This window comes from Ictidomys tridecemlineatus, chromosome 7 (genome assembly GCF_052094955.1).
Source record: "Ictidomys tridecemlineatus isolate mIctTri1 chromosome 7, mIctTri1.hap1, whole genome shotgun sequence".
Classification (NCBI taxonomy): Eukaryota; Metazoa; Chordata; class Mammalia; order Rodentia; family Sciuridae; genus Ictidomys; species Ictidomys tridecemlineatus.
The window spans coordinates 2670600-2686712 of NC_135483.1; the positions used below are offsets into that span (position 1 = coordinate 2670600).

The 16113-nt window shown below is 59.6% G+C and overlaps 1 protein-coding gene across 1 annotated transcript in view; it reads left to right on the top strand.

Moving 5' to 3' along the window:
• The window catches only part of LOC101965287 (maestro heat-like repeat family member 5), a 66800-nt gene that overhangs the window by 46601 nt on the left and 4086 nt on the right, over positions 1-16113 (top strand). Inside the window, exons 18-23 of the mRNA XM_078016617.1 lie at positions 19-168; positions 810-964; positions 8587-8746; positions 10032-10213; positions 15373-15510; positions 15850-15964. Of these exons, the coding sequence (XP_077872743.1) occupies positions 19-168; positions 810-964; positions 8587-8746; positions 10032-10213; positions 15373-15510; positions 15850-15964 (900 nt within the window). The remainder of the gene's footprint in view (positions 1-18; positions 169-809; positions 965-8586; positions 8747-10031; positions 10214-15372; positions 15511-15849; positions 15965-16113) is intronic.

Consider the following 16113-nt stretch of genomic DNA (forward strand, 5'->3'; position numbering starts at 1 on the left):
GCCTCTCCATTCCCACAGGAGATCATGAGGCACCTTTTGATGGCAGAGGTGACGGACCTCATCTGGACGGCCATCAGTGGCCTGGGCTCCTCCAGTCCCTTCCGCGTGCAGGCGGCCGCTGAGCTGCTGCTGGCTGTCATCCACCAGCACGGGGCCAAGCTGGAGACCGTGAGGGGTTGGGGCACCACCCAGGGCTGGGCACTATCCAGGGGCACCCGCCAGGCCAAGACAGGAGCCCCGAGCTTGGGCCCAGTAGGGGAAGCCAGAGCCACCCTGTCCAGAGCCAAAAGAGGGAATGCCTGAGGGAGGGTCCAAGCAAGCGTGAGGGGCCTGGTGGTGGCTGCAGGCCAAGGAGCAGACACCACCAGTGGTGGAGCCTGCTGTGACCCTGCGGTGGGAATGGGGCAAAGGGACAGACCCGCCCCTCCGGGAGCTCTCCAACTGACGGGGAGAGGATGGCCAGTAGATGCAAAAGGTGCAGAGTGGGCCCAGAGGGAAAGGAGGGGTCCCCCAGCCAGGGGACAGCTGATGCCAGGTCCTGATGTGGGAGCTGGGCCTCCACAGCTGTGTAACGGACCTCGAAGCAGAAGGGTCAGGACGCTCCAGGCACCAGAGCAGCCTGCACCGGAGCAGTGTGTCTGGGGCAGGATGAGGGGTTGCTTGCCAGACCTTGAGGGGAGTGCTGAGCTCTCAAGCCCCCCAAGGCAGGGGGCCTGTCTCCCGGCAGACCTGGGCTCCAGGGAGCTGTGCCTCCCCTGTCAGAGTCCCCAGGACAGGGCCTCCCCTCTGACCTCTCCCTCCTCACACAGGTTGCTAACATGGCCCGGGGCATCCACCTGCGCCTCTGCTCTGTCCGCATCCCCCAAGCCAAAGACAATGCCCTGTCCGCCATCACCCTGCTGGCCAGGAACCACACCCCCGAGCTGGTGGCTGCCTTCCTGGACTTCTCCATGCCCTTGGACAGGTGCCCGGCCCACCCTCCCTCACTACCCACCACCATCCTCCCCAGGCAGGGGCATGGCCTGTGCCCTCCTGGGTGCCCTCCTGGGTGCCCTCCTGGGTGCACAGGGAGCCCCCGGTGCTGGGCACAGGGAGGGAGCACTTGCCCTCCTGGGAGGGACACTGGGGAAGCACTGCTCAGCACGTCCTGCCCAGCCCCCACCCTTCACCTGGCGAGGGGGTCCCAGGACCCTGAGGGTTCCCGGAAAAACCCCCAAACCTCGCCATCCATTAGCAAAGGCCCCTCTGTCTCCACGTCGTCTATAGACCTTCTCTCCCTGTTCCTCCCAGGACCCCCAGCAGCCACCACAGCCTCTCAGGTGAGGCTGGCTTTTCTCCCTCAGCCTTTGGACCCTGGATCGGAGGTCCTTGTTGCAGGGCCCCTCCCGCCAGAGTCCCAGCTCTGCCTCCCGCATCCTCAGTTCATACCACTGCCACCCATCCACCCCACACTGCCCTGGGCCATGCTTCACAGTGTAGCTCCCGGACAGGGACACCTTCTTGCCAGACTCCTGCTGTGACTTCTGCCTGGGTCTCCCTCTCCTGGCAATCTTGCCTTCCATCCCCCCCCCCAGTTACCACTCCCATGGTCCTGGCCCAGACTTGGTCGTCACCAATTTCAAGACTTTCTTCCCCAACACCTCCCACCTTTATGGCTTCTCCCTTGGGTACCCAACAAGCTGCCACCCTTCAGAAGCTATAGCTGCCGCTGTGCCCACCTCTCACAGCCCCTCCTGGCTCACCCTGCTCCCTGATGCCGTTCCACCACCCAGAATCCCCTCCCTCCCTGCACAGACCCAGGCCCTTCCCTCAGCGGCTCACCTGGCCGCCCTCTCCGCTGCACAGGTGGGAGCCTGCAGAGGAGAGGTCACAAGCTCCCAGCACCCAGCAGTGCTTTCTGGGAAGATTGCTGGTGCCCATGTGCAAGCACCTTTGGGTGGTGTGTCAGTAACTTCTCGCCTGATTGCATCGTGAGCGGGGTGGTCTGTCATGCTTCTCCTTCATCGGGTCGGCTGGTCCTGAAAACTGCCTTGTGAGTGTTCTGTGGGTCCTCAGGAAGAAAGTGCATTTTCTGTCGCCTGGGGTTGAGTTGGATATGCATCCGCAAGGCTTACCTTGCCAATCATGGTGTCTTCGTCCCCTATATCCTGCTTCCTTTCTGTCCCCTGATCCCTGGGCTGACCTGTGTTGAAGTCTGACTAAAGGAACATTCATGTGTCTCTGTGTCCTTCCACCTCCTGTAGTTACTGACCTCACACATGTTGCTGTGTTGTTCAGTGCATGCATATTCTGTTATTAATCTTACTTATGAATCATGACCCTTAACTAATTAAAACAAATAAAAAAATTTTTAAAAACCGTGACCCTTAACATTAAACGTGCTCCGCTCTGTCCTGTTGAGTGCTTGGGGGACTTAGATTCTACTCTGTCTGCTGTCAGGATCACTACCCTGACTTCATTTCTTCTCCTCTGGCCTGGTGTTCCTTTGCAGAATTCCTGTTTTAGGTAGCATATTATATAGTGCTTTGGTATTGTGACCCAAATTTGAAATCTTTTTTAACAGGTGATATTCATTGATGTGTGGATGATCAGTCTTTCATAATATTTTGTCATTGTATTTTGCTATATTTGATATGTTTATTTTTCTATATTCTTTCTTTAGTTTAGGAAGTGTTGTGATTTCATTCCAGTTGTTATTTTTGTGCTCTGACCTGCTAGGGTTTTTTTTCTTTTTCTATGTATGTGCTAGGCACTGAAGCCAAGGCCTCATGCACGCCACCAAGGAGCTACAGCCCCATCCTCCTGACCTATTTTAATGCCCCAAGCCCCCTATTTCATTGTTGACCTCTTAATTCCTGGCTTATTCCTCTTATTTGATCTGCTTTAACCCCATCCAGTTTCTACACACCAATCAGTGACGTTATTCCATTTTTCTCTTTATTCCTCCCCATACTTCCCTGTTTTTCAGTTGCACTTTGTCAAAGGATGTAGATTTGCGCCCAGTTTGCGCCGCCCACCTCAGCATTCACCTCCAGTGTGTGTAACCACACTCACCATCATCCCTATGCCTGACGTTTTCTGACAGATTTCCCAAGAAAAGGCACCTGGTTCCCAAGCTCTTCATGTCCTTCTAGGATGGAAGTTGTGCATTTGAAGGGCAGTTGGGCTGGGTAGTCTAGCTCAGCCTCAATCTTGTTGCTTGCCCTGGGGTGTGTTTGGGGAAGAGCTGCGTTTGCGCACTGGGCCTGCGAGCTTCTCTTTTACGCACCGCACCGTGACTTTGAGGTTTGGGCATTCTCTGTACTACCCTGGGGTCAGAGTCTCTGTGTGGTATTACTTTTCCCTTCTTGTTTTTCTAGGAGATTTGGGGAGGCAGAGACGCAGTCAAGTTCCTAGTTCCAGAAGGCAGAGCAAGGGCACCGCGGAAAGACGAGACCCGGGCACCTTCAGAGGAGCCAGTCAGATTCTGCCTTCTTCTGGGTGGAGGGTGGTATAGCCTTGTGTCTCACAGGTTCTCCTTCACCCACGGTGATCTGAGGTTAAATTCTCCCACTGAGCGCTTGGCTTCAGACCTGGTGTTCTTTAATTCTAAGGCTTCGACTTGGTTCTGTCTGTGACTTGCTCATAGTCTGCCCCCCAGACTCCTGTCTCCTGCACGTGCTCTTAAGCTGCCCCTCATTTCTGTTCATAGTGAAGGCTTGCCCACAGCCCAGGTCTGGCCAGTCCAGCGTCCTAGCTGCTGTAAGGTCACCTTTGTTACTCGGCTTTTTGTCACTGTGACCAAAGTACCCACGAAGGAGAAGGAGGTGTCTACTTGGGCTCTGGTTTCAGAGGTGAAGTCCATGCTCAGGGCCCAGGGTGAGACAGGGGGACGTCAGGATGGAAGGGTGCGATGCAGAGCAGCTGCTTTGTTGGTGGCAACCAGGAAACAAAAAAAGGCAAAGGAAAGGTGAGACCTTCAAGGGCACCCCCCCACCACCTCCTCCACAGCCCACCTCCTCCCACAACCCACCAGCCCACATTACCATCCAATGAGGTCATTAAACTAGGGTGGACTGATGAGGTCAGCGCTCTCACATCCAATTATCCACCCCCGTGGATTCCTGCGTTCACATTAGACTTTTGGGGGGTGCCTCATATCTAAACCATTACATTCCACCCCAGCCCCCAACAGCTCACGTCCACCTCACAAAGCAAAATGCATTTAGTCCATCTCCAAGAGTCCCTGTACAGTCCCTATATAGCCGTACTAGTTCTAGCACCGCCTCAAAGTCCAATTCCAAAGTCAGAATCTTCTGAGACTCAAAGCAAACTCTTGGCTGTGAGCTCCTGTAAAAAACCAAGGCAAGTTACTCACATCGATACCTAACGGCTCAGAGTGAGCATTCCCATTTCAAAGGGAGGAACGGGGGCATAGGGGCAGGGGAGGGGCCCAAGCAGGACCTTAGCCCAGCGAGGCGGACATTTTCGGTCGCTCCTCTTGCAGCCTCTGGGGCTCATGGTGAGGAGATGAGGTTCCAGAGGGCCTGGGTAGCCGCCCTCCTTGGCCTCTCTTTCAGCCCAGCTCTCTCTGCGGCCAGCAGGCTCACTGGGGAGACATCCCACGTTACTGGCATCTCTTCATTTCTGGGGTCTTCAAGCCTCAGCTTCACCCTCGCAGCTTTCTGCGTCACCCCCTCGGACCCAGGCCCTCCTCTGAAATCTCAGTGGACGCTTTCTTGACCCTCTACCTGCACCATCCCGCTTTCCTGAAGAACCAGCGCCACATGGATGATGCCAAGGTCACTTCCAGCTGAAGTAGCAGCTGGGACCTGTGGGGTCGAGTGGCAGTGGTCTCTGAATGCCTGGGCGCTGAGCCTGGTGAGACAACTTCCTAGGCCCCCTATGTGAGCAGGGCACCCCAAAATCTCTTCTCAAGGAATTTTCCCTTCTACATCCTGAGTCAGTAATGCATATTACGGTCATGCAAATTCCTGAGGTGCCCTCAAATTGTCTCTCCTGTTGTCTCTATACAAAGTCCTTAGTGTCTCCTTGGTGGCTCTGATCTCTTTAACAACCACGCCTTCCTTTCCCCAGTTTTCTGGGCACACTGCAAGTGTTTGAAGTCCTTCCGCTCTACTTTCTGCTCCTGATTCTTACAGCAAACCTGGCTAAAGGCTGCCGGCAACACCAATGTCACCACCTTAGAGCTGTGTGGTCTGGAAATTTCCTCCACCAGATTAATTAGTCTGCCACCGTTAAATTCAGCTCAATTTGGCAAAATGTAGCCAAATTCTTTGCCTGTCGATAACATGAGTGGCCGCTAGTTCAGTTTCCAGTAGATCCCTCGCTCTTCTCTGAAATCTCCTGAGCGTCATCTGTCTCCATTCCTCTCAGCATTCTGGTCTCCAGAGCTCTCACCAGAATTGCCATGAGACTCTGCTTACAGCTTCCTAGGGGTCCCATGCCTGCGTCTCTGAACTTTTCCAACTCCTCCAGCAAACCATTTCCAAAGGCTTCTGAACCAGATGGTCAAGTTAGTCCCAGCCACAGCCCTACCGCTCGGAACCAATTTATATTAGTCAGCTTTTTGTCCTGGGACCAAAACACCTGACAAGAGCGACTTAGAGGAGGATAAGTCTATTTTTGGTCATTGTTCCAGGGATTCGGTCCATGTCAGCCGAGGCCATCGCTCTGAGCCCAAGGGAGTCTCATGAGGGAAGGGAGGGTGAAGGGGTGCTGCTCCACTCACGGTGGCCAGGAAAGGGACATGGGTGGGTACAGGACGACAGGGAAGATGCCCCCAGTTATCCCCCTCCTCTAGCCACGACCCACCTGCCAACAATCACTACCCTTTAGTCCATTCAAATTGGGAAGATGATTAGATACAGCTCTCCCCATCCCATCACTCCAAGTATTCCTGTATGACCACAGGAAGTTTCCAGGGACATTCCATCTCCAAACGGTGACAATCGCTTCTGTCCTTGCTCTATGCCACCCATGCAGTCTTGCTTCCTCCTGGGTCTGGTTGTCTTTGACAGCCGGCTGGATGTTCATCTGGGGGAAATGTTATAGGAATGATTCACCTAAGGACAGGACACTCCTGCTAAAGATCACTTTCAGCCAACTCCAGGACTCCAGACGCCGGGGCCCCAGGCAATTCACACTGGTGGATGTTCACCGGCTTTTCCACCCCCAGTTCAGCATCACTAGGGATGGCGGAAGGCCCACCTGCTCCACCAGCCCACCTCTGGGCTCCAGTCTCTGCCCTCCATCCCGCAAGGCTGGCAAAGGCCCTACCTTTCCAGAATCGCGACACGTCCTCAGGGCCCCGGTGGCTCCCGGGGTCCCTGCCTCCTGAGGTCTTCATACACTCCATGCGGCCTGGCACTCCTTTGCACTTCCATCATCTCTGGTGCTTTGAGGACCCTGGATTTTAACTCCCCAGGCTTTTTAGCGGTGTTCAAGGGAGGCGCTGACTCGAGTAGCCTGGCAGACCGTTCCTGGGGGACCCGAGCCTCCCTCTCTTTTCTGTTTCTTTAATACCAGGGATTGAACCTAGGGGTGCTTAGCCACTGAACCATGTCCCAGATCTTTCTATTTTTTATTTTGAAACAGGGCCTTGCTAAGCTGCCGAGACTGTCCCCCAACTTGCAATCCTCCTGCCTCAGCCTCCCAAGCCATTGGAATGATAGGCATGCACCACTGTGCCCAGCTCATTCCTTTTTTTAAAACAGATTTAATAAGATGTGACCCACAGGCTATGGCAGTAGCTCGGTGGTAGAGTGCTTGCCTGACATGCATGAGTCCTGGTCCTGGGTTCAACCCCAGCACTACACACACACACACACACACACACACACACACACACACCACAAATAAAATTCACATACTAAAGGATTCGCCCATTTAAAGTATACAATTCGATGGTTTTGGCATGACATCATGAATCACTTTAACTTTGGTAATCCTGTGTGCCATAGAATTTGCCATTAACCACTCTTAAGGGTCCAGCTCAGGGCACTGATCATATCTGCAGGGCTGCGCAGCTGCCACCACTGTCTGATCCCACAGAGTCACTCCAAGCAGAATCCCTGTACCCATCCAAGAGTAGCCCCCAGGTGCCGCGCTCTGTGCCGCAGAGGCCCCCAGCCTCCTGGCACGAGGGAAGATGATTAGATACAGCCCTGGGAATTCCACAGAGATGGAGTGCACATCTCCTCTGGGGTCCTGGGGCTTCACCCTCCTGAAGCCTGTCAGAGCCTCTCTCCGTCTGTGGCTGCACGTGTTCCTCTGTGGTGATGGGCACATGCTCTCCCCTTTGGGCCATTGTGATCACTACTGCCATCAGCCTTGGCCTGGGTCCTCGGGCTCTGCATCCACAGACCCACCGTACTCTTCCAGAAACACTGCCTCTGCCCTGCGCCTGTGCAGACTTCTCCAGAGTCCCTGGAGGATGCAGTGGATAATATTTGCGCAGTATCCCACTGCAGTAGGGCTGCGCGGGCCGGAGGCGGAGTGCTCAGAGGGTCCTGCTCAGAGGGTCCTGCTCCGCCGCTCTGCAGGAGGGACTTGAGTACTGACTGTATCCGAGGCAGGTCCCGCGGCCACTGCCTGCAGGAGCCAGGGGGCGCTGTGTGTGATCAAGTCCTCTGAACCACCCGGCGCAGCCTTGGTGGTGGTGTGGCTGGCACACGGCAGTCCTGGGGACTTCCCAAGCTGCCGCGGTGGCTTCCACAGTGCTGTGCCAGCAGCAGGAGGGCGCCCAGCGCTGCCCGTCCTCGCCAGCACTCATTACGCTCCATTTCCTGGACGATGGCCATCCTAGTGGGTGTGGCGCGACGTGCGGTGGCTTCCGAGAGCATTTGCTGGTGGCTGATGATGAGCGTCCACCTGCTCCTCAGCTCTTCCGCGTCTTTGTGCGTCCATCTGTGACTGGGTGGCTTGTGTTTGTGCCGTGGCTCGCAGCTCCAGTGAAACCTGTGGCTTCAGGGAAGCCCTCCCTAAGGCCAGCAGCAACCTCGTGCTGCCGAGTCCAGGGGTCAGCCTCTGTCCCCATGCACAAGGGCTGTCAGCAGAATTTGGCTTGGCCAGTCATGCTCCGCTCCGGGAGCCCTTGTTCTCCTGGCTCCGGGAGCCGGCCGCCTGGCTCACTGTCGGCCTTGGTCACTCCACTGGCCACTCCGTCCCTGGCCGCTCCACTCCTGTGTGCTCTCCTCTGCTGGCTCCTGCTTCATCCTGGCTTCCTCACCCGGGCTTCGGGTGACTCTCAGACTTCACCTTCAGTGGCCACCCCTGTTCCCAGGGCTTTTAATGACCTCTAAGTGCTGACACTGCCCAGCATTCACACCCAGCCCCAGTCTGTCCCGAGCACATGCTGGCAGCTCCCAAATGCAACACGCTTGGCCAGAGTTCGCCTTCTCTCCAGGCTTCAGGGTCCCCATCTGCAACGGGCAGGAGAACATCGCACGCACTGAAAGCTTTGCACACAGCTCAGGTCCACCCAACCTTCACCCGGGGCCCGCGGGCCCTGGCCAAGGTGGCCTCCCGGCAGAGCTGGGCAGGCCCCAGTTGCCACACAGCCCTCATGGCCCTCTCTGCCCACAGCCATGCCTTCCGCCTGTGGAGGGCCCTGGGAGCTGAGCAGCCCGTGAGCCGCCTGGTGCTGGCCATGCTGCTGGCCTGGCTGCAGGAGCGGCCCCTGCCCACCAGAGCAAGCAACAGCAACCCCAACCCCAAGGAGAAGGATTACCTGCGCTCGCTGGCCGTGAGTCCGCAACCCCAGCCCCTGGCTTCAGGAGCGGACAGTCAGGACCATGGCACAGGGTGGTGGGGAGCTCCACAGCCTGGCTGCAGGAAGGCCCAGGCCTGCCCTGGAGGTAGAGGGCCTCCCTCTGGGGCAGCCCCAGTCCAGGGGCTGACCCCACAGACCTGGGTCTCAGGCCCAGCTCTTCTTACTGCCCAGGGCTCTGGCCCCAGCAGGGAATCAGAGCAGAGCGTCCCCCCTGCGGGGTTGGCAAGGGGGTTCCATCTGTGTGTGCCGGACTGCTTATGTGCAGGGCCACCTTGGAGGGGGCTGCAGGCAGGCTGCAGGCAGAGGGGAAGAGTGTGGAGACACCGGGCTCTTCGGCCACACTGGGGCTCTGGGGACCACGGATTCTGGAGGGATCTCAGAGGCTGCCTCCTGTCAGAGCCCTCCAGCTCTCCCTGTAAGCCGGGCCCTGCTGGCATACCCCAGGGGCAGGGCGCTCACTCCCTAAGGCAGCCACACCTGCCCCCTTGGCTGGACCCTGACAAGGCAGCCGCCATGTCCTGGAACTTTCCAGACAGAGTCCCAGCCCCAGAAGCCCTGTGAGCAGAAGCCGAGAGCACACAGCTGCCCCTCGCTACCCAGGCACCCCCTCGATGAGCAGCTGCTGCCCCAGGGGTGTGACGAACAGGCAGCTGGAGGGAGACCACCCATGCCTGGCACTCACCAGCCCCCCTAGCCTGCCCCAGCCCCAGGCTGATGCCAGCCCCCAGCAGAGTAGCACCCCTGTCAGGAGCTGCAGCGCAGCCACCCTGTCAGGAGCTGCAGCGCAGCCACCCTGCATCCTGTGTGTCCATCCCCTGCCCACCCCATGCCACTTCTGCTCAGGACCACCCCTAGCCCAGAACTAAACGCCCCTGCCTTGGGGCCTGGGGCCTGCTGTCACAGACTCTGCCTTCAAGGGCATTTGATTCCCCAACTTTCACACATTAGGCCCCTGCTGTGTGCAGAGTTGGTGCTGAGAACACAGTGCAGGAGCCCACCTCCAGGGCCAGACCCCCTGGGGTAGTGCCAAGTGCAGAGAGCAGGTGGCGTAGTCGAGGCGGGATAGAGAGGCGGCCTGGCATGGTGGGGCCTGCAGGCCGGGGTGGCAGCATCCCAGGCGATGGCAGGGAGGAGGCTGAGGAGCTCCAGTGTGTGGAACAGCAGGGGGACCAGCACGGCAGCGCCCGCCCGAGAGCGCCAGAGAAGAGGGCCAGTGGGAGGGACATCATCGGGAGCTCGGGCCCTCCTGTCCCAGCAGGCCATGAACACGCTCCTGGAGCTGCAGTTCGCACGGGAGTTCAAGAAGGCCGTGCGGGAGGCCTACCCGCAGCTGCTGCTGGCCCTCCTCACCCAGGTCCACTACACCCTGGAGCTGAACCTGGTCACTGAGCCCCAGCGTGGGCAGCAGGCCCAGGAGGCAGCCATGCCCAGTCCCCAGAGGTAAGAGCTCCGAGCACCTCGCTGGCCTGTGCAGTGGCCACAGAGGGCCTGAGAGACAGGGGAGGGTGTCTGGGCTGAGGGACTTGGTGCCACACACCCAGAGGCTTAGAACTGCGGAATGTGTCCCAGCTGTCAGGGAGCTGTCACAGTTCCCAAGGCCGGAGTCCAAAACCAAGGAGTCTCAGGGCCACGCTCTCTGAAACTGGGAGGAAACACCCCCGAGCAGGGCGAGCAGAGGTGTGTGGCGGGCCAGGGCCAGGCAGGCCATGGAGTGCTGCTGCCTGGGCCTCCCTCTGCAGCAGCTCATATTTCCGAGAAGCGAGCCTTGAACACCACCAGTCTTTCATTTGTTTGTATTATGAGGTGCTTTACGCAATTTGTCAGCTCTAACAGCCCTCCCCAGGCACGTCACTGAAAAACTGTCACTCTTCCCGTATTGCCTCTGGGTTAGAATGTGCGTGAAGTTCCTTTTTTACTCTGATCAACATGCAAAACTCATGAATCTTCCCTAATAAGCTAATAAAATGTTCTCGTCCCAGAACGTGGAGGGCTGTGGGAAGGGCTGGCGAACTGCCTGCCACCAGCCTCCTCTCCCACTGCCACCCGCCCACCCCTCACCTGCCACCTCCTCAGCCACCCTCAGTAAACAGCGCCACCTGGAGCCCTCCCTCCTCAGCACCCTCCCATCCAGCACTGGGGTCTCTGGCTCCCTTCCTGGTTTCCTGTTTGCATACCAAAAATGGGAGGTCCTGGAGGGCAGGGGTGCCTGTCTCGGGGCTCCCCCTGGCCAGGGGCACCTGTCTCACCCAGGGCTCCCCCATACACCAGGGGCACCTGTCTCACCCGGGGCTCCCCATACACCAGGGGAACCTGTCTCACCCGGGGCTCCCCATACACCAGGGGAACCTGTCTCACCCGGGGCTCCCCCATACACCAGGGGAGCCTGTCTCACCCGGGGCTCCCCATACACCAGGGGCGCCTGTCTCACCCGGGGCTCCCCATACACCAGGGGAGCCTGTCTCACCCGGGGCTCCCCATACACCAGGGGAGCCTGTCTCACCCGGGGCTCCCCATACACCAGGGGAGCCTGTCTCACCCGGGGCTCCCCATACACCAGGGGAGCCTGTCTCACCCGGGGCTCCCCATACACCAGGGGAACCTGTCTCACCCGGGGCTCCCCATACACCAGGGGAGCCTGTCTCACCCGGGGCTGCCCATACACCAGGGGCGCCTGTCTCACCTGGGGCTCCCCCATACACCAGGGGCGCCTGTCTCACCCGGGGCTCCCCATACACCAGGGGAACCTGTCTCACCCGGGGCTCCCCATACACCAGGGGCACCTGTCTCACCCGGGGGCTCCCCATACACCAGGGGAACCTGTCTCACCCGGGGCTCCCCATACACCAGGGGAACCTATCTCACCCGGGGCTCCCCATACACCAGGGGCACCTCTCTCACCCGGGGCTCCCCATACACCAGGGGAACCTGTCTCACCCGGGGCTCCCCCATACACCAGGGGCACCTGTCTCACCCGGGGCTCCCCCATACACCAGGGGAACCTGTCTCACCCGGGGCTCCCCCATACACCAGGGGAACCTGTCTCACCCGGAGCTCCCCATACACCGGGGGCGCCTGTCTCACCCGGGGCTCCCCATGCACCAGGGGAGCCTGTCTCACCCGGGGCTCCCCATACACCGGGGGCGCCTGTCTCACCCGGGGCTCCCCATGCACTAGAGGCTTCTGTCTCTCTTGGGCTCCCAAAATCAGGGATGTCTGTCTGTCTCCTGGGGCTGTGGGTAGCTTTTGGCTCAAGTGTGGCTGGACAGAGACCTCGAGCCGCTCTCCACCTCAGTTCTGCTCTCCCCTGATGGCCACTATGGGCAGGTCTTCTCTAGCAAAGGATGTGGTCCCAGTAGCCACAGGACAAGAAAGGCTCTCCCTAGGCAGCGTCCATGTTCTGGCCCACGCAGGTACACACCCGTCCTGAGTCACTGGACTCTTGGAGGCTCTGATGGGCCAGAACTGGCTTCCTGGCCTCTGGAGCCTTTCCCAGGGGAAGCTGCTTAGCTGGGACTGTCCTGAAGAGGCCCAGGTGTGGGGCAGGCCAACCCGTGGCCAGACCTTCAGGGAGGCCAGAAAGTCGTTGGGGACAGTGGGGAGACTAGAGGCCACTCTCTGGGCCTCAGAGGGTAGGTGGCCATGTGTGCCAGATTGCCCGGCACTGTCCAGTGTGCAGAAGAGGGAGTACCCTCTGCTGAGTAGCCCCTGACCATAGGTGCCCTGCTGGGGACTTGGCAGAGGGCACTGGATGGCATCCAGGCCAACCTCTGTGGCTCCTGACATCCTGCTCACCCGGGCCCTGGGCCCAGCCCGTGCGGCTTTAGGCAAGGCACTCTTCCCCTAGCAGAGGACCCCACCTTGCTTTTCTGAACAACAAAGACCTGCACCACCCGATTCTTAGCTGGTTCTGCCGCCAGCCAGTGTCCAGCCTGCCCCATGGACTTCTGGCTCCTCTCCCTTCACCCGTTACGGTTGATTCTCTCTACCTGTCATGAGGCACCTCGTTTCTGTATTTCAAACACACTCCCGGTAATGGCCAATTGGAACTGTCGACTTGATTGGATTAAGAGATGCCGAAGATTAAGATGCTTCTGTGTGAGTCAGTGAGGGTGTGTCTAGGATGATTGGCATGTGGCAGAGCGAACTAAAGTGGAGACCTTCCCTGAGTGTGGGCAGCAGCAGCTGGCCCCTGGGGACTGCCAGCTTCTGGTTGTGGAAGCCAGTCTAATAAATCCCCTCTGTATGATCATACTTCCTGTGGATCCCGTTCCTCTGGAGATCCCTGACCAACACGCTCCCTCCCTGCCCTCCTCTGGCCTTCGGCGTCTGCCTCTGTCCCACTGGGCCGCAGGTGCTAAGAAAGGCCTTGGAGAAAAGAAGGAATGTCACCTCCATCAGGACCTCCACTGCCAAAAAGCAAGCCAACCAACATGTTGGCAAGAATGTGGGGATCTGGACCCTTGTGCTTGTTCGTGGGCATACAGGATGGCGCGGGTTCCTCAGTTCATCCTGGAGCTACCCTACCGCCCTGCAGTCCCACTTCCTGCGATTACCTGGGGAGTCGGAAGCAGGGGCCAGAACAGACGCGTGAGCTCCTGTGCCAAGCCACCCGGCTCACAGGGACCACACGTGGAAGCAGCCAGTGCCCGTGGCGGAGGAGGCGATGGACACCTGTGGTCTCCCTGCAACGGGTCCTAGCAGACCAAGGAGGGACATCCAGCACGGCTCCAGAAGGTGGCCCTGGAGGACGTCTGCTGGGGACCCAGCAGGCACAGGAGGCCACCCTGCAACTCTGCTCCTCTGAGGACCCCATGGGGACAGGCAGTGGGGGGGTGCCCTGGGGGCAGGAGGGGGTAGTGTCCACTGGGGACGGAGCCTCAGTCTGAGAAAACGGAAGAGTTCTGGAGATGGACAGGCGGTCATGACAGCCACACAATCTCACGACTAGGCTCGATGCTGCGGAATTCCACACTTAAAACACCACAGTGACAGATTTTATGTCACAACAGAAGAAGAGGAGGAGGTGGCGGGTCTGGGCAGGAGAGGCTGGTGCCTGCCGCCCTTGGGGAGCTCGGCCGCCCCTGTCTGAAGAGCCTTTGCCCCTCAGAAGGGGACGGGAGTCGCTGGAGGCAGCGTGGACAGCACTGGGATGCCAGAGGGTGGAGGGCGCTTAGGGCCAGGAGGAAGGGAGGGCCACCTGCCACACCAGGCGTGGACTCCAGGGCTTCTCCTCGCCGGGCTTGGGGCTGCACGTGGATTTCAGGTGACACGTGTCACCCCTCCCGGGGGCCCAGCCTGGGAAGGGTTTTAGGTTGTAGGAACCCCCAGAGGGGTGTGGTCTCCCCGCAGATAGGAGGGGATTCCCGGAAGCCCTGCTGTGGTTACAGGGACAGAGCAATTACAGAGGACGAGAAATGGGGACGCCCTGCGTGCCCCAGGAGCAGAAGCACTTGGAGCCTTGGAGGGAAGGAATGCCCTGCACCTCTCGCTCCTGAAAACCACCCTCGCTGGGTGGCTGAGACCAGTGACCTGGAAAACGCCACCTCTCTAATGACGGAGCTGCAGCGAGATGACAAGCCAGCTGGCATTTGGGTTGGCACCACCAGGGACTTCAGAGTGACCCTTGGTTCAGAGGTGCTCAGAGGTGGGCCTGCTCTGAGATGGCAGCCTCTTTCCCGGGCACCTTCACACATCGGGGCTGATGTGGCCAGGCACGTCAAGACGGGCCAGCAGACTGCTGCTTGTGCTTCCCGGGCCTGCGTCCCAGGCTCTGTACCAAGTTCAGGGGCTGTGTGCAGCGCCTGGGGCAGCTCTGTCCCTGTGACCGTGACGTCACTGTGCGGTGTAGAGCCAGAGGCCTGGCTTGGTTGCACTTGTGCCGTCCTTGACCTGGCTCTCTGACCTGAACAAGGCACAGGGCTTCTATGGGGGTGAGCGCCTCCTCCCTATTGGAGGGTGACAGTCACCTCGCATGGCACCCAGGTGCTGATAAACACATGGCCAGGCCACACAACTGTGGGTCATGCCACCTGGTCTGTCCTGCCCTGGGACAGACGAGACCAGGCCTGGAAGTGAGCCCCTCTGGCTCTCATAGTGCCACACACCCTCCTCAGATGTCCCCTTCTGTGTTCTTCACCCATACTTAAATGTCCCCCGAGGCTTGGCCAGGACACTCCCCATCCCAGGACCTGGGAGGTCACAGAGCCTGAGATGGTCCTGCAGCTCCCTCCAGACCTGTCCTCTGAGCTCCGCCCGTGGCCAGCTGTCAGAGCAGCTGTGTCCTGTCTAGGTCACTTCAAGGACACTGGCAAGTGCTGTGCTCCCAGTCACACCCCGCCCCCGAGAGCCTGGTCCCTCCCCTCCCTAAAGGGCCCCCCCAGTCTCTGGCCCAGCAGGTCCGGCCCAGGTTGGTGGGCCCCGCCATCTCCCTGTGCCTGGGGAACCCTCCACCCTGGCTTCGGCTGTCAGAGAAGGGCAGGCCGGGCGGTGCAGGCATCGGAGGCAGGTGCTGGAGCCAGGCGGGGAGTTGCCACACCCAGGGTAGGACGGCCCAGTGATGGCTGTTGGCCTAGGTGGCCTGACCCTCTGCTTGGCCACAGCACGTCGCTGGAGGCCCTCAAGAGCCTCCTGTCCACCACGGGGCACTGGCATGACTTTGCCCACCTTGAGCTGCAGGGCGCCTGGGAGCACTTCACCTCCATCACCACCTACGCACAGGGCGTGGGCCTCCTGGCCAGGTACCGGGCACTGGGTGTGTAGGCTGTGGGGACGGGCCTGTGCCCTCCAGAGCCACCTGTGGCCCCAGGGCTGACTATGAGCAGGACCCTCACATTCACACACCGCCACTCTGCAGTCACTCGAGCCTGTGGCGCCCATGTCCCGCCCCTGCCTGGGACCTCCCAGGGCGAGGGCTGTCAATGCGGCTTCCCTGCCTCCCCGGTCGCCCCGAGACCCGGCACGAGTGGGCAGCCAGGGGTTCAAGGGAGTGGGTGCTGTCAGGCCGCTCCTGGCCCCAGCTGGCTGGGGTGGTGGAGGGTGGGCTTCAGGAGTGACCGCAGCCCAGGCCCTGCCCCCAGGGCTATGGTGCAGAACCACTGCCGGCAGATCAAGGCCGTGCTCAGCTGGCTGCTGCGCCGCATGCAGAGCCAGGAGGAGCGGGAGAGGAAGGCGGCCGTCCTGGTGCTCACTGAGGTAGGTGAGCACAACCCAGCAGGACCCCCCAGACCTCCGCCTGGCTGGGGAAGCCGCAGAGAGACCCTCACACCCTCTCCCCACTTGCAGCTCTGCGGGGTGTCTGCAGGCGGTGGCTCCTCCCAGCCCTCTGCCCCTCAGCCCTTGGC